Source organism: Peromyscus eremicus, chromosome 3 (assembly GCF_949786415.1).
Source record: "Peromyscus eremicus chromosome 3, PerEre_H2_v1, whole genome shotgun sequence".
In the NCBI taxonomy this organism is placed as follows: domain Eukaryota; kingdom Metazoa; phylum Chordata; class Mammalia; order Rodentia; family Cricetidae; genus Peromyscus; species Peromyscus eremicus.
The window spans coordinates 131,769,546-131,787,978 of NC_081418.1; the positions used below are offsets into that span (position 1 = coordinate 131,769,546).

General features: G+C 41.2%; 1 protein-coding gene across 1 annotated transcript in view; it reads left to right on the forward strand.

Moving 5' to 3' along the window:
* Kdm5a (lysine demethylase 5A) overlaps positions 1-18,433 on the forward strand; it is an 85,614-nt gene that overhangs the window by 1,212 nt on the left and 65,969 nt on the right. Inside the window, exons 2-5 of the mRNA XM_059258497.1 lie at positions 1,061-1,138; positions 3,365-3,487; positions 10,447-10,617; positions 14,113-14,247. Of these exons, the coding sequence (XP_059114480.1) occupies positions 1,061-1,138; positions 3,365-3,487; positions 10,447-10,617; positions 14,113-14,247 (507 nt within the window). The remainder of the gene's footprint in view (positions 1-1,060; positions 1,139-3,364; positions 3,488-10,446; positions 10,618-14,112; positions 14,248-18,433) is intronic.

Below are 18,433 nucleotides of genomic sequence, written 5' to 3' on the forward strand. Positions count from 1 at the left end.
AGTCGGCTCTTTCTGTGTCCACGCCTGCTAATGCTCCGTTTATCAGACCTTTGCAGGCCACTGCTCAGGTTTCTTAAAATGTCATCCGAGCTGTACTTGACCCCATGATGATGTCACTAGACTAGACCCCCCCCCCCGCCCCCGCCCCCGCCCCCAGCTAATTACTACAGCAACTAGAGAAGGCATCCTTGGGAAGATAAAAGAGCATTCATTGATTATTTTTTAAAATGTAGAGGTTGAGGGAGAACTGGTCAATAAATGGGCATGGAGGACAACGTTGAAATCTCGATGTAAGAAAGTAAGGGACAAAGATTTCAGAATTGTGATATAAATAAACAAGTTTGCCTGTAAGTTGGTTAATTATCCTCGCCTTTTAAGGTTAGGAAAGCAGATAATACCTTGTGTGCGGAATTAATTCCCCAAGAGGTTAAGTTATATGCTCAAGGTCAAAAGTTTTTTTCCTTTATTCATTAGACCAGTGCTTTCCAAATGTCGTTGGAGTGGGGAGAGCGCTACAAGGCCCTGGGTTCGATCCCCAGCAACATGGGAGGAAAACCTTGTCCAATTGTTGCTGGACAGTCAGCACCAGGGTCAATTGGATGTTGTTCAAATGAGATCCTGTGCCGTTAAGAGTAGAACCAGTTTTGAGTGTGAACATTTTACAGTCTGTTTTTCTTTTCTAGCAAGTAAGAAGGTGATTTTTGTTGTTGCTGGTGAGATGGTCAAGCTATGTAGTCTAGGCTGACTTGGAACTCTTGATCCTGCCTCTTGAGTACTAGGATTACCGGCATGTGCCATACCCAGTCACTGAGTTCTTTTTTGTTTTTTTAAGTTTTACTTGGTAAACTCGTGTGTTTATCTTGTGTTCTTTCTGGATAACCTTGGCGAGTGTAATTGTGAGATTTGAGAATTGCTTTTCCAAGTATCATTAAAACGAAAGCTTTCTATAAGAATATTGCTCTTTCTGTCTTTATAGTGAAGACTCATATATTCTAATGTAGTGTCACTATTAATTGTGGCAACTCCATGCTAAATTACCAGAATAATTATTTTCATTTAGGATTGGCAACCTCCGTTTGCATGTGAAGTAAAAACCTTCCGTTTCACTCCCAGAGTCCAGCGCCTGAATGAACTTGAGGTGAGTATTAGACCAATATTCCTGCTTTCTGTTTTGTTTTTTTTCTTAGTGGTGGTGGTGTTTGGGAGTCAGGGCTTCACACAGACTAAGCAAATGCTCTACCATGGCTTTATAGCTCCAGCCTCCTGATTGCTTGCCTTAGGATTTTAAATAGAACTTTGAAAAGCTCGTGTGCTAGGGCCCAGAGTTTATGTTAACTAGGATTTAATATAATAACAGTCATTTGATATTTTGAGAAAAGTATCTTTAAGACTGTTTCAAGTAGTTACTACACTTAACTGGGATAATAGAAAACTATTTTTTAAAACATATTTCCTTTCTTCTTTTTTTTTTTTTCCCTTTAGTTTTTTGAGATAAGGTTTCTCTGTATGGCCCTGGCTGCCCTGGCCGTCCTGGAACTCACCAAGATCCCTCTGCCTCTGCCTCTGCCTCCTGAGTGCTGGGATTAAAGGTGTATGCCACTTGCAAAACATATTTTCATAATAGAAAATCCAGGGCTTACCTTCAGAGAAGTGGAAGTCTTTCTCTTTTGAAACAAGGTCTCATATGGACCAAGATGTCATTTAGCTTGATATATAGCCCAGGCCTCCCTGAATCTCCTGATCTTCCTGCCTCTCTTGTCTGTTGGAATCGCAGGTGTGCATCGCTGTGCCCAGTTCATATGATGCTAGGGATAGAACCCTGGCACTTGTTTTTTTCAGAGGCCCTGGGTTGGATTCCCAACATCCACATGGTGGTTTACCACCCTCTAGAACTCTAGATCCAGGGGAATCAGATGCCCTCTTCTAGTTAGTATCTGTAGGCATTACACCATACACTTTAAAAATAATAGTAACAACAAAAATGAACCAAAACTGCATAAACAGGACCTTAAATGGAAAGAGAGGCTTTCTTTTTTTTTTTTTTTTTTTTGGTTTTTCGAGACAGGGTTTCTCTGTGTAGCTTTGCGCCTGTCCTGGAACTCACTTGGTAGCCCAGGCTGGCCTCGAACTTACAGAGATCCGCCTGGCTCTGCCTCCCGAGTGCTGGGATTAAAGGCGTGCGCCACCAACGCCCGGCTGAGAGGCTTTCTTTTAACATCTAGCAAAGAATTTTATTAAGAAGGGTAGCTTGGAGCCGGGCGGTGGTGGCGCACGCCTTTAATCCCAGCACTCAGGAGGCAGAGCCAGGCGGATCTCTGAGTTCGAGGCCAGCCTGGGCTACAGAGTGAGTTCCAGGACAGGCGCAAAGCTACACAGAGAAACCCTGTCTCGAAAAACCAAAAAAAAAAAAAGAAGGGTAGCTTGGGCTGGAGAGATGGTTCAGTGGTTAAGAGTACTCGCTGTTCTTTTTTTTTTTTTTTTTTTTTTTTTTTTGGTTTTTTGAGACAGGGTTTCTCTGTGTAGCTTTGCGCCTTTCCTGGATCTCACTTGGTAGCCCAAGCTGGCCTCGAACTCACAGAGATCCACCTGCCTCTGCCTCCCGAGTGCTGGGATTAAAGGCGTGCGCCACCACCGCCCGGCGTACTCGCTGTTCTTAACAGAGGACCCAGGTTTATTCCCACCACCCACATGGCAGCGCACAGCTGTCTGTAACTCCAGTTCTAGAGGTTCTGATACCCTCACATAGACATATATGCAGGCAAAATACCAATGTACATAAAAATAAATCTTTAAAACATATAGTAATAATAATAAAGTAATAATAATAATAGATAGCTTAAAGTAAGAGAGACAGCCACCACAGGGTGATGGGGAAGAAGGTGAAACTGAGGTACAAATAACTGAGGCACTGGTACTTTTCTCTGGATTGGAGGCAAAGATAACAAAAGGTTTCAGGCCTTTTGCTGGCCAGTGAGGTGTTGAAGTGTTACAACTTGATCGTTGTTCACTATTTTATCATTATTCACAGTTGTCATTGTACTTAGTAGAAGCTCCACTTGTGTTGGCTGTTTTCTGTGTCCAAGCCTGCTAACATTTAGTTTACCAAATCTTTTCAGGCAGCCAAACAACCCAAGTTCAATGCTCAGATCTGCTCTCCTTCAGTTTGGGGATCTAAATGTTGAGCTTGGGTCATCGGGTTTTGGTGACAAGCATTTTCACCTGCTAAGCCCCCTTGCTGGCCTTGCTTTTTCTCTCCCTTCTCCCAGTACTGGGAATTGAACCTAGGACCTTGAGCATGCTGGACAAATGGTCTATCACTAATCCCAGCCCTGTGTTTTTCATTTCTGTATTTTAATAATGTCAGGCAATGACTAGAGTGAGATTGGACTTCTTGGATCAACTGGCAAAGTTTTGGGAACTTCAAGGATCTACATTGAAGATCCCCGTGGTGGAGAGAAAAATCCTGGATTTGTATGCTTTAAGCAAGGTGAGGCTAATACTTAGCTTAGAAGTTTAACAGGAGCTGAAATATAGATCAGTGATAGTGAGTAGATGCTTGGTTTGTGCCTGGTCCTCCCATGAAGAAATTGAGCAGAGGTTTGTGATTCATTAAATTAAGAATTTTAAATAATCTTTCTTTCTTTTTCGTGTTTATTTGTTTTGGTTTTGGTGGGGTTTTTTTTTGTTTTTTGTTTGTTTGTTTTTTGTTTTTGGAGACAGAGTTTCTCTGTGTAGTAGCTCTAGCTGTCCTAGAACTCACTTTGAATCACTTTGAAGTCCAGGCTGGCCTTGAACTCACAGAGATCCGCCTGCCTCTGCCTCCCAAGTGCTGAGATTAAAGGCATGGGCCACGACCACCTATTTATTTATTTATTTAAAAGATCAATTCATTCATTCTTTTTTGGGGGGACAAGATCTTCCTATATGGCTGGCCTCAAATTTTCTATTTAGACCAAGCTGGCCTCAGACTGTGTGTGTTTGTACACACACATGCAGGATAGTACATATGTGGAGGTCACATCACAGCCCACTGAACTGTGTCCCCAACCCTGCCCTCAGTGGCATCAAATTTACATAGGCATACAGAAGCATGCCTGACCTATAAAATTTCTGTGTGTGTGTGTGTGTGTGTGTGTGTGTGTGTGTGTGTGACAGTGCATACATTTGGAAGCAGAGGAGGGCATTGAGTGTTCCTCTCTATCACTCTCTGCCTTACTCCAGCAGTTTTTATCCTATGGATCGCAACCCCCACACTAGTCATGTGCCAGAAAACTTGCATATCACATATTTACATTACGGTTCATAAGTGTAGTAAAATGTAAAAATAATGAAGTGGCAATGGAATAATTTTGTGGTTGGGGGTCAAGACAACATGAGGAGCTATATTAAAGAGTTGCAGCGTTAGGAAGGCTGAGAACCACTACCTTACTCCTTTGAGGCAAGGTCCTGAAAACTAAGTTCTTGAACCTGGAACTTAGTTTTTTAGACTAGGCTGGAAGGCAGCAAGCCCTAGCAATCCTCCTGTCTCTGTTCTCCACAGCATTGGAGTTACAGGTACACTTGAAACCCTACCTAGATTATTACGTGGGTACTAGTAACACACTCATGTCCTCACAGTTGCATGGCAATTGATTGTAACCACTGAGCTGTCTTTCTAGCCCCTAAAAGTTTCTTTTAAGAATTCTCTTTTGGGGCTGGAGAGATGGCTCAGTGGTAAGAGCACTGGTTGCTTTTCTAGAGGACCTAGGTTCAATTCTCAGTGCCCACATGACAGCTCATAACTGTAACTCCAGTTCCAGGGGATCTGATACTCACTCATACAACAGACATGCATGCAGACAAAAACAAATGCACATAAAATATATAAATGAAATCATTAAAAAGAAAAAGAAGAGTTCTCTTTTTTCTAGGCATGGTGGTCCATACCTTTAATCCTGTCACTTTGGAGGTAGAGGCAGCTCTCCCTCTGTAGATAGATTTTTCTTTCGGCCGCCAGCTCACAAAAGTGACAGGGAGACTTTATTATTAGTTATGAAAGCTCAGCCTTAGCTTAGGCTTGTGCCACTAGCTCTTAGAACTTAAATTAACCTGCTTTTATTAATATACATTTTACCATGTGGCTTTTTACCTTTCTTTTATTCTGTAATGTCCGACTTCCTGCGTCTCCATGGCATCTTCTGTGCATCTCTTCCTTTCTCTCTTCAGAAATCCTACCTGTACCACCTGCCTAGCTATTGGCTGTTCAGCTTTTTATTACACCAGTCTCAGCAAATACATCTTCACACAGTGTACAAGTATCTCATAACATCTCTCAGAGTGAGGCCAACTTGGTCTAAGTAGTGAGTTCCAGTGCTACATAGTGAGATCCTGTCTTTAAAAAAAAAAGGAACATACACATACACACTCCCTCCCCATCCTTCCCACCTCCCCCTCCTCCCTCCCTCCCTCCCTCCCCTCCTCCCTCCCTTCCTCCCTCGAGCTCTCTCCGCTCGCTTGCACACTCTCTCTCTCTCTCTCTCTCTCTCTCTCTCTCTCTCTCTCTGTCTCTGTCTCTCTCTGTCTCTCTCATTCACACACACACTCATTTAGCCAGGTATGGTATTATACATTTATAATCCCAGGACTCAAGAGGCTTAGGTAAGAGTGTTGCTACAAATTCAAGGTCAGCCTGAGTTACATTGGGTTCTTTGCCAGTCTGGGCTATTAAATAGTAAGACTGTCTCTAAAATAAACAGGCTGCAGAGATGATTTAGAGTTTCCTGCTCTTGCAGAGGACATGTTTGGTTCCCAGCATTCAGAACTTCAGCTCCAAGGGATCTGATACCTTCTTCTAGACTCTCTGGGCACCTGCATGTGCATGCATATACTCACACACAGATACACACAATACACATGATTAAAAAAATAATAAAAATCAGGGGTTGGGGATTTAGCTCAGTGGCAGAGTGCTTGCCTAGCAAGCACAAGGCCCTGGGTTCGGTCCTCAGCCCTGGAAAAAAAAAAATAATAATAAAAATCTTGTAGAAAAACAACAACCAAAAAAAAACCCAAACACTCCCACCAAAAAATTTAATTTAACTTCCAGTGATTTTTTTTCCTCCCCCGCCAATTAAAAAGTCAATACTAGGTTTAATCTGAGGTTAGATTGCATTTCTTCTTTAGAGGTAATCTAATCAGAATGCCAGTGTCACATTTGTCATTCATATTTTTTAATTGCATCTTGAGAAATCTAATTCCTTTTGTTAGGAATAAATCTTATAAAATATTTGGGATTTGGCCTTTTTATTTTTTTAAAGCCTGAACCTTTGTAGTACAGGCCTGGAACTCACCATGTAGCCTATGGTGGCTTAGTGTTCATGGTAATCCTTTCACCTTTGCTCCTGAGTGCTGGCATTAGAAGCATGTGCTGCCATACCACCATGCCTGGCTTCATGTATGTTGTTTAAATACTGACGAGGACTTACTAGAAAAATATTGTTGAAGGTTAAATTTGTAAGGATTTATTGGGGTTTTGTCTTTTGTTTTTAATATTTTTATCTTACGTATCTGGGTGTTTTACTGCATGTAAGTCTGTGTACCATGTGCATGCAGTGCCTCTGGAAATCAGAAGAAGGTTTCCAATCCTGTGGAACTGCCGTAACAGAGAGTTGTGAGTCAACACATGGGGGTGTGCTAGGAATCAGACCTGAGGCCTCTGGAAGAAGCCAGTACTCCCACCTAAAGAATACTTAGTACATTCTTTAGGTGCTAGTGGACGTCTTCCCTTAACCGTTGAGAGTGCTTACAATGGAAGCAGAAGTAGACCCTCTTTGTTTTGTTCATACGCTATAGTACAGTTGTTCCTTAAATGCTGTTGTGAGACTGCTGCTTCACGTGCTGCTTCTCACCACATTAGCTTTTTTCTTTTACGTTTAAATGGAACGTAGGGCACAGTGCACAGATGTGAAATGTTCATTTCAGTAAATCTTCATGTATTACACATCTGTATAACTACTACCCAGATCAAGATCCAGAACATTTTTATAGCTTCTACTGGGCTCTTTTAAGTCCAACGTCTTGTTTCTTTTCAATCATTGGGTGATTATTTAATTAATATGTTTTCTGGTAAGAGGCTCAAACAAAAAACTGGAGAAAATACTGACTTCCAGCAATAAATTTCAAAGTTGTTAGGTATATGCCTTTTAAGGTTTTTTTTTTTTTTTGGTTTTTCGAGACAGGGTTTCTCTGTGGTTTTTTGTTTTTTAAATACCGTGGTTCCCTGGTGCTTTTTGTTTTTGTTTTTTGTTTTGTTTTTTCCTGTAAGTGGTCTTAACTGCTGATCCATCTCTAGCCCCTTAGCCCTTTAAACAACAAATTTATTCATTGTTTGTTTGTTTTTTTGTTACTGGGGTTAGAATCAAATACCACACATGCTAGACAGACCTGCTACCACTCATCTACCTCTTCATCCCTCAACGTTTTGTTAATGTTCGTCATGGTAATACTTCTAAAAAAGAATACAGTTTTTTAAAAATGTCACTACTTTACAAAATCGTGTTTTTGTGTGCCATGACGCACATGAGGAGGTCAGAGGCCAACTCTCAGGAGTTGATTCTCCTTCTACTCTGGGTGCCATGTAATCAAAGTCTCTTAGGCATAGGCCAGCAGGTACTTCTATGTGATGAGCCGTCTTGATGGCTTTTACAAAAATAAATGAGACTTAAAATGAAAATCATTCCCTTTCTCAACACCCATTCATATTCTTCATACTAATTACTTGCAGTTCTTTGGGATGTTTTTGGTTTTGAACTCTTACGTTTCCAAATAATATGGTTTATGGTGCTTTTCCCTTTTCAGCTCTATGTAATATAGTAATTTTTTACTCTGACTTGTGGGTCTAAAAGACCTACAGGCTATATTTAAAAATATAGCCCAGTGACAGCTGTTAAGAGCACTGCCTGTTCTTCAGAGGTCCGGAGTTCGATTCTCAGCAATCACAGGGTGGCTCACAACCATCTATGGTAGGATCTGATGCCCTCTTCTGGCATAAAGGTGTACATGCAGATAGAGGACTCGTATACATAAAATAAATAAATCTTAAAAATAAATATAGCCTAATGAGATGGCTCATTGGGTAAGGTGCCACTTTATGACCTGACTTTTATCGCTGGAACCCAAATGAAGGAAGGAAGGTAGAAAGTAAGAATAAGCTCCACAAAGCTGTCCTCTGACCTTTATGTTAGTGCTGTGGTACATATGCACCCCTTTATCAGAAAAATCCAATAAATAAAAAAGATTGTTTAGTTTTGTTTTTCAAGACAGGGTTTCTCTGTGTGGCCCTGGCTGTCCTCAAATTCAGAGATCCACCTGCCTCTGCCTTCCAAGCACTGCTGGGATTAAAGGCCTATGTCACCATACTCCGCATAAAAAGACCTTAAATCTAGAACACTTTATGTCCCTTATATTAACTTTTTTCCCCCCTTCTCCCTGATAGACAGAGTCTCATGTGTCTCCAGCTTAATGAGTAGCCCAGGATGACCTTGAACTTCTGATCTTCCTATTTCCACTGACACTGAGCCATCTCTCCAGCCCTCTTTTTTAGGATTTTTGGGTTTTTATTACATAAATATATTTATACTCAAACAAAGTCTTATGTGACTCAAAACTAGCTTTGTATTCACTATGTAGCTGAGGTTAACCTTGAACTTTGATTCTTTTACCTGAGTGTTGGAGTATGCATAACTGATAAGCTCAAAGTTTGAGCATACTATCCCCTCCCTCGTGTGTCTGTATATATATTTATATACATATATACACATATATGTATGTGTGTGTTTGTGTCTGTGTGTATTATGCACATGTGGATCCCCAGAGCAGCTGGAGTTTACAGGCATTTGTGAGCTTTCCAGTGTGGGTGTTGAGAACCAAACTCTGTTCCTCTGCAAGAGCAGCAAGCTCTTTTAACCACAGAAATGTTTCCAGCCTCATAGCTTGATTCAGAAATAATTTTTTTGTTGTCAGTTGAGATTTTTTTTGGGGTAGGATTAGTTTTTTAGTTTAGTGTATTTTTTTTCATTCAGCATAATATACAATGTATAAATTTATTAAATACAGGGCTGGAGAGGTGGCTCAGAGGTTAAGAGCACTGGCTCCTCTTCCAGAAGTCGTCCTGAGTTCAATTCCCACCAACCACGTGGTGGCTCACAACCATCTCTAATGAGATCTGGTACCCTCTTCTGGCCTGCGTGCATACATGCAGATGGAACACTGTATACATAATAAATAATTAAATCTTAAAAAAATTTATTAAATACTTTTGAGTGTATTTCTTTGAAAGTAGATCCAATAACACTAATTTGAAGGTTTGATATTTGTAAAAATCATTGTATTTTGTATGTTAACAGAGTATCAGTTTACTAAAAGGAAATATACATTTTTTAAGTCCAGAATAATTTTTATATTTAGCAGACAAGATATAGAATTAGGATGCTGGAATTTTACTTACTTGGTGAAACTTTACTTTAAAACATTAATTTTGTGTGTATGTACCTGTACGATGGTGGACATGAAGTGTTTGTGGCGGTCAGAGGACAACTTGTAGGAATTGCTTCTCCTTCTACCATGTGGGTTCCAGGGCTGGAACTCAGATCAACATGCTTGTCAGCAAGATTCTACCTGCTGAACTGTCTTGCTGGCCTACTTTTTTATTTTTAAAGTCAGGATCTCATGTATCCTAGTCTGGCCTCCAACTTACTATGTAGGCAAAGATGACCTTGAATATCAAAAGTCCTACTACCTCCACCTCCTAAAAGCTGGAATTATAGATGTGCACTACCACACCCAGGTCTTCTGGTACTGGGGATCAACTCAGGGCTTATGTGTAGAAGTAACCAACCGTCTTATTAAATATGAAACACAGAACCAATGCAAAGAAGAAAGCCAAGAGGTCAGAGCTAAGAGCTAAAACCTTACCCTTCCTCCTGCGGTGGTCCTACCTCTCTGAACCAGAGCTACTTCCTGTTTTAAAGTCTTTATATAGAGTTTCTGTTCTGCCTTCTCATTGGTTGTAAACCCAACCACATGACTGCCTCGTCACGGCCTGTCTGTATAGACCTCCAGGTCTTCTATGGTTGGTATTGAGATTAAAGGTGTGTGTATCCAATACTGGCTGTATCCCTGAACACACAGAGACTTACCTAGCTCTGCCTACCAAGTGCTGGGATTGCAAGCATACGTCACCACTGCCCTGCTTTCCTATGGCTTGCTAATAGCTCTGACCCCTGGGCAACTTTATTTATTAACATACAAATAACATTTTAATACAAGTAAAATATCACTATACTTATGCATACTAGGCAAACACCCTACCAGCAGCTCTGGGGGTAAAGCTTCTATTTTTTGAAATTATAGAAGCTGGGATGCTTGGAACTAACATCTTTTCCTAAAGAATTCCCGTTTCCTTTTCAGATTGTTGCCAGCAAAGGAGGTTTTGAAATAGTCACCAAAGAGAAGAAATGGTCTAAAGTGGGTAGCCGCTTGGGATATCTGCCAGGAAAAGGAACTGGGTCTCTTTTGAAGTCACACTATGAAAGAATTCTCTACCCATATGAGCTTTTCCAGTCTGGTGTCAGCCTTATGGTAAGATGCATCATTGTTCTTAGAGTGGATAAATTTATTTGACAAGTATAAACTTCAAGTGATATTCATTGTAAGTGATAGGTTTATGCATAGCAAAGTGAGAATAGCTTTCTCTAAGCACCAAATTTTGAGACGAAAAAGTTTAAAAGTTACCTATTTCTAGTGGTTTACAGGGTAAAGGATAATGGCAATGAAGGGTGTCATCATATTTAAGATAATCAGGGTTTCAGGACAAAGGTTTCCGTCTGTTTTGTTTGGTTTTGTTTTTTCGAGACAGTGTCTCACTGTGTAGACTAGATTGCCCTCTAGCTCATAGAGATCCACCTGCCTTGTCTTCCTGAGTGCTGGGATTAAAAGTGTGAGCTGCTATGCCTAGACCCAACCCCTCTTTTCTAATGTTACCTAGACCTTAAAGTGGACGTTTCAGAGGTTCATTTTGAGCCTAAGCCTTAAATAGTCTCTATTCTCAGGACTTTGACCAAGTATGAGTCTTTGCAGGAACCACCACACACTGCAAAGGGAAGCTTTTCTGATCAAAGCAGATAGCAGCACTAATATATGATTATAAACATTTACAATGCAATTTGACAGGCATGTCCTGACCATTTGGCAAAATAACAGCAGTAAATTCCTCAGTAGGGAAATCTAACACCTTTCCAGCCATAGGGTTCTGATTATCTGTATAATATCAAAGGTGATTTCCCTTCTGTGGAACAGTCCTCTAAAAAGTGTGAAGTGCCGGGCGGTGGTGGCGCACGCCTTTAATCCCAGCACTCGGGAGGCAGAGCCAGGCGGATCTCTGTGAGTTCGAGGCCAGCCTGGGCTACCAAGTGAGTTCTAGGAGAGGCGCAAAGCTACACAAGAGAAACCCTGTCTCGAAAAACCAAAAAAAAAAAAAAGTGTGAAGCATGAAGTGATTGGTTACCACCATAGCTGTCATGCCACTATTATACTAGTAGGCCCATCATGTCTGGCAAGTTGGTAGTCAAGCATGTCCTATGATTGTTGATGATAAGCCTCTGCAGCAGCATGTATAGCACCTTCTAGCACTGTGAAAACCAGCCAACCGAAGAAGGCTTCTAGCTCAGGTCTAACTTATTTTAACTTGTTAAACTTTTTGAGGTGGTATGATGGCTCAATCTTGATTGCTCTTCTTCCTCATTGGCCTTCCAAGTGGGCTTTACTGGCTAGCCAACAAGCCCCAAGTAGTCACCTGTCCCTGTCCCTATCTTCTCACCCTGTCCAGCTGCTGCTGCCTTTTTTTTTTTTTTTTTAAAAAGAGAGCTCTGGTTATCAAACTCAGTTTATCCTGCTTGAAAGGTAATACTTTACTGACAAATATCTCCCTAGTTCTATGATTAAGTCTTTAAGAAATTGCCAAGATGTTTTCTAAAGTGTCTGTGCTGTGTTGTAGTCATCCACCAATAGTGTAGAGGCATCTGGGTTCTCCATGTTCTAGCAAGCATTTGTTATGATTGACTTTTTTGGATTAAAAACATTCTCGTGTGTATGTAGTGGTCTCTGGTTGCAATTTTGATTTTAATTCTCAAAGAGTAGTGATATCACTGCATCTTTTATGTTTATATTAGCTATTATTATAATCTTCTTTAAAACATTTTAAAAAATATTTTATGTGTAGTAGTGTTTGCTTATATAAATGTATGTGCACCATGCATGCCTGGTGCATGTGGAAGCCCAAAGAGAATGTTAGATCCCCTGGAACTGGAGTTAGAGAGGTTTGTGAACTGCCATATAGGTGCTGCGAATGGAACTCAGGTCCTCTGCAAGTGGCTGAGAGTACTCTCAACCAATGAGCCATCTCTAGCTCCCCCACATTATTGTAATCTTCATGAAGTGTCTCCTCATACCTTTTTTCATTAAAATTGGGTTGTTGACCTACTCTTGTAAGGATTCATTATTTATTCTGGATGCATTTTTTTTTTCAAATATATTATTTGTAAATATTTTGTGATAATGTAGCTGTTTGACAGTTTTTGTTTTTTTTTTTTTTGTTTTTTTGGTTTTTTTTTTTGGTTTTTCGAGACAGGGTTTCTCTGTGTAGCTTTGCGCCTTTCCTGGAACTCACTTGGTATCCCAGGCTAGCCTCGAACTCACAGAGATCCGCCTGCCTCTGCCTCCCGAGTGCTGGGATTAAAGGCGTGCGCCACCACCGCCCGGCTTTGTTTGACAGTTTTATAGTGATGTCTGTTTGAAGATTTAATTCATTGCTTTCTTTTTCTTTTATAGATTTTGTGTGTGTGTGTGTGCGCGCTTGAGACAGGGTTTCTTTGTGTAGTCCTGGCTGTCTTGGAGCTCCTTCTATAGACCTCAGAGATATACTTTCCTCTGTGCCTGCATGCCCAGCAATAGTCATTATCTTACTGTGCTTAATTTACAAGTTGGAGTTTTGGGGTCAGAGAGATGTTCCGTCACAGAATGCTCTTGCAAAGGACCCAGCTTCAGTTCTTAGCCACCTGCATGGCAGCTTACAACTATCTGAAACTCCAGTTTCTGGGGATCTGGTGCTCTCTCTGGCCTTCAAGGGCACCAGACATGCAGGGCAAAACATTCAGCACACATAAAATTAAAAAAAAAAAAAATGCAAGTTAAACTGTATCCTAAGTATAAATGTACAGAAAAAGGATAGAGGGTTTCAGACATTTACTGAGAGCTTGAAACAGATTCCCCATAGATAGGAGGAACTTTTGTTTATATGTCTACCCCATTACCAATACTATACTCTTTTGTTTTTAAAGGTCTTTTCATGTTCGGTAATGGTTGTGAACCTAGCCTTTAATGGCTGAGCCATTTCTCCAGTCCTGTTTGTGTATGTCTGTATGTGAGTATGTGCAAATGAGTGCAAGTGCCCACAGAGGTCAGAAAAGTTGGATCCTTCAGGAGCTGGAGTCATAGGCAGTTGAGAGCTGTGGTTGTTGGGAACCATACTTGGGTCCTCTGCAAGAACAGTACATGGTCTTAACTGCAGAGCCATCTCTAGCCCCCAGTGCACTCTCTTTAGTATTGTTGTTTTATAGTAAATTTTGATACCTAGTAGTGTAAGTTCTCTAATTTTGTTCCTTTTCATTATTTTCAAACAGTTTGCATTTTTATATATATTTTAGTGTTTGCTTTCAATTTCCATAAAAAGAAATCCTGCTGGGCATGTTGAAAAATACAAACAAAGCCCGTTGGTAGCTTGGTGTATTGGTGCATGCCTGTAATCCTAGAAGATCAGAACTTCAGAATCATTCTCTGCTACGTAGAGAGTTCCAGGCCAGTTCCAGTGCCTTATGGAATACATAAGACACTCTGAAAAGCAAAACACAAGTTGGCTTTGTCAGGAATTGCTTTGAGCCTGTAGTTGAATTTGAGGTCAGGATTGCCATCTGATTTAATGTAGTGTTAGGGACTTACTGGAAATTTGCTAATTTTCCACTCATTCTCAAACTTGTTTTATTAGTAAATTTTCTCTCGTTTTGTGTCCTTCTCTTTAAGGGTGTACAAATGCCAGATTTAGATATTAAAGAAAAAGTTGAGGCTGAGGTTCTCAGTACTGATATCCAGCCTTCCCCAGAGCGGGGAACAAGAATGAATATTCCACCAAAGAGAACAAGACGCGTCAAGTCTCAGGTACTTTTCACTGTCCATGGGCTGTTTAAAAGTTTTGCGTGCATGCGTGCACGTGCATACCATAGTATATAATGTGAGGACAATTTTTGAAAGTCAATTCTCTCCTATCATGTGTGTCCCAAGACACAACTCAGGTTGTCATGCTTGCCTGATGAGAAGTGCCTTTACTTGGTGAGCCATCTTCAGGAGCCCCCCATGGCCCTTTGTTGTTGTTGGGATGTTTTGGGTCTTTTTTTTTTAACTTTTTTTTTTTAAGATTTATTTATTTATTATGTATACAGTGTTCTGCCTGCATGTATACACACCAGGAGAGGGTACTAGATCTCATTATAGATGGTTGTGAGCCACCATGTGAACTGAGAATTGAACTCGAGACCTCTGGAAGGAGAAGCCAGTGCTCTTAACCTTTGAGCCATCTCTCCAGCCCTGCCGTTGGTTTTTTGAGACAGGGTTTTTCTGTGTAGCCTTGGCTATTGTCCTAGAACTCACTCTGTAGACCTGGCTAGCCTGGAACCCAGAGATTCCTCTGCCTCTCAAGTGTTGGGATTAAAGTCGTTCGCCACCACTGCCTGACTCCATGGATCATTTTTTTCTGTTTGGATTTTTGTCACCGGGCTTCGCTGTGTAAGAGCCCTGGCTGTCTTGGAACTTGCTTTGTAAATCAGGCTGTCCTCGAACTCACAGAGATCTACCTGTCTCTACCTCACGAGTGCTAGGATTAAAGATATGTCCCACTGTTCCTGGCCTAAAGTTAAGTTTTGTTTTTTTTGTTTTTTGTTTGTTTGTTTTTCAAGACAGGGTTTCCCTGTGTAGTTTTGGTGCCTGTCCTGGATCTTGCTCTGTAGACCAGGCTGGCCTCAAACTCAGAGATCCGCCTGGCTCTGCCTCCCGAGTGCTGGGATTAAAGGCACACGCCACCGCCGCCTGGCTAAAGTTTAAGTTTTCAGTGCATTTTGACCATGTGAGTAATTTTCTGGTCATAGAAGGTCATTCATAAACAGTTGTTTAATACTTGAAAAGGCATATTTTCTCCCTTTTCAAGTGAATGGAGAAGTTGTGAAATTCAGTGTGATTTGACTTAGAAAACTTAATTTTGGCAGTTTTTGACAGGGATGACAAAGGGTCACTATACTGCCAGTTTCATAGGCGTGTTTATTATGTATCCAGTGTTCTGTGTATATGCCTGCACACCAGAAGAGGGCACCAGGTCTCATTATAAATGGTTGTGAGCCACCATGTGGTTGTTGGGAATTGAACCTCTGGAAGAACAGCCAGTGTTCTTAACCTCTGAGCCATCTCTCCAGCCCGCCATGTTGATGAATTTTTACATATCTTAATTTCCATAGTTAGCAATAGAAAAGAACATTTTACTTATTTATTTTTGTTTAGTCAGTTAGTTAGTTAGTTTGTTTGTTTCTCAAGACAGTTTCTCTGTGTAACAGCCTTAGCTATCCTGGAACTCTGCCTCAAACTCACAGAGATCCACCTGCTTCCGCCTCCCAAGTGCTGAAATTAAAGGCGTGCACTAGTTCTATTTTTTGAGGTAGGGTCTCACTGTGTAGCTCTGACTGGCCTGAAACTCACTATGTAGATCAGGCTGACCTCCCAAACTGATAGAGATCCACCTGCCTCTGCCTCCCTAGTGCTGGGACTAAAGGGGTGTGCCACCACACACAGCCCTATTTTTTTTCACCCATTATTCTTTTAAAAGCGGTATATTTTTCTGTGTGCATGTATATGTGTGAATGTGCTCATGTATATTGGTGGATATGCAAGTATGTGGAGGCCAGAGACCAGTGTTGGATCTTCTGTAGTTACTCTAACTTAATATCACCCTTTTTTTTTTTTTTTGAAACAGGGTCTCTTTATGTATCCTTGACTTTCCTAGAACTTTCTAACTCATAACCTGCCTCTGCCTCTATGTGCTGGGATTAAAGGTGTATATCAGTACCTTTAAATGCTACTTTATCTTTTGAAACAGGGTCTCTCACTGAAACTGTAGCCCTCAAATTGACTAAATTAGCTAGTCAGCAGGCCCTGTATCCTCATTTCTTTGCTTTCCAGCCTTGGAATTAAAGGAATCCACCACAACACACCTAGTTTTTTACATGGGTGCTAAGGATCCAAACTCAGATCCTCATTCTTGTACAGAAATCTCTTTACACACTGAACCAGCCTCCCTAGGTCTCAGAACCTATTTTCTTTTTAATTTAATTATGGCGTGTATATCTGTGCACCACATGCTTGCCTGGTTCCCTTGGAGGTGGGGTGAGGGTGTTGGATCCCATGGAACTGGAGTTACAAATGTTTGTGAGCTGCCATGCAGATGTTGGGAATCTAATCTAGGTGCTCTGGAAGAACAGTCAGTGTTCTTAACTTTTGAACCTTCTCTGTAGCCTCTATCTCTCTCCCAGCTTCTCTTTCACTATTTTGAAACTAGGTCTTTTTGTATTGCCTATCCTGGCATTGAAAATATCTAAAGCACAAGTAGGCCTTGAACTTGAAATTCTTCTGCCTCAGCCTTCTGAGTAGCTTCTGCCAGGTGAGGTGGGATGTTGTTGAAGTCAGAGTTTTGTTTTACCTACTGCTCGGGCTTGATGTGAACCTGGGGATGGTAAAGAGTCAGTTGTCCCTTAGGGCTGCATTTTTCTCAGAGCTGAGAATTTAGTTCAGTAGCAGAGTGCTTGCTTAGCATGCTGCAGGAGGTCCTTGTATTGACAAACCCAGTATTGACAAACAGCAGTTCTTTAAGCCAAACATGGTGGCATATACTACTTTGGAGACTAAGACAGGAAGTTTGTCGTGATTTATAAGCCAGTTTAGTGAGATGCTTTCCAAAAACCAAGGGAGTGGAGCGAGGGGCAACATCTCTCCTTTGTGAACCTTTCTCATTCTCTCCAGAGACTAAGGTTGACTGTGAATGGTCTATATCACAAGCCAGGGTGCTGTCAATTCCTTGGGAAAAGGGAAAAGCGAGTAGCACAGAGATCTTCATTGGCCTGAGAGAACTGAAGAACCCTTCTTGTGTTTGCTAATGTCAGTGCTCTCCAGCCTGGCCTGCAGTGAGCCACTGGAGGAAAGCAGAGATTGCTGCAGTCTAGTGATCAGCTGGTGCTAGGTCAGTGTTCTCAGTCCTGCTGATAGCCTACTCTGGGTGCTAAGCCGTTCACTAGCTACAGGTTCCTGATTTCAGATTTTATCTCCCAGAGATGGGGTTTGCTTCTGTTCTGTATGGTCCTGAGAATGATCTACAATGTCCATGCTTCGGTTTTTGAGTGAGTTCAGTTTGTTAAGTATATAGCAAACAAAAATAAAAGAATAAACAGCAAGTGTTTTGATAGCAAAACATCATGAATTTGGATGTTCAAAACATCCAGCAGTTAAGAGTGGTTGCTGCTCAGTCATGAGGACTGGAGTTTGAATCCCAGCTTCCATAAATGACTGTAACTCCAATTCTAAGGGATCCAGTGCCCTCTGATGGCCTCTCAGGATATGTACATGTACATGTATACAGAAACACAAATAAACGAGTCTTCAAAAAAAAAAAAAATCCATCAGGAACTGACTGGGGAAGCCCCATTGAGGCCGCCATCTGGAGTTCCCAATAGAGAGAGCAGAGTGGGTGCTCAGGTGAGGCTTCTGAGTAAAAGTACAAATAACAGTAGAAACTAGAGTTAAATTGGGGACTTCCTAACGTGTTGAAAAAGCTGACTGAGCAAGCCCCATTAAGGCAGGCAGCTGCTTTTACCCATCTAGGATCTCAAAGCACAGTATCCCCTCAGGTCAGGTTTCCAAGGAAAAGAACAAATAGTAACTAGAGATGGCATCCTCAAATTGGGTGCTCAGAACATCCAGGAGAACCTGACTGGGGAAGTTGAAGCAAGTCAGGTGGAGTTCCTGATTGAGCTTTCTCCCTCTCCATGGATGAGCTGCTTATGTTGAAATTCTGGTTACTTTGTCCTACTGCAGGTACTTTTATATTATGAGATAAATATCTCTTATAAGATTTCTTCTGGCAGTTTTCAAGGACATGATTTACTCTTGGGGTGTTTGCTTTTCTCTTCAGTCACTGTCGCAGAGTTAGGATGATAGCCCATCCCAGACAGAACATTAGAGAACACTGAGACAAATGTGATTGGATTTGGATTTGCAGTGGATGACTTAATCCTGTTTCCAGAGCTAGTGT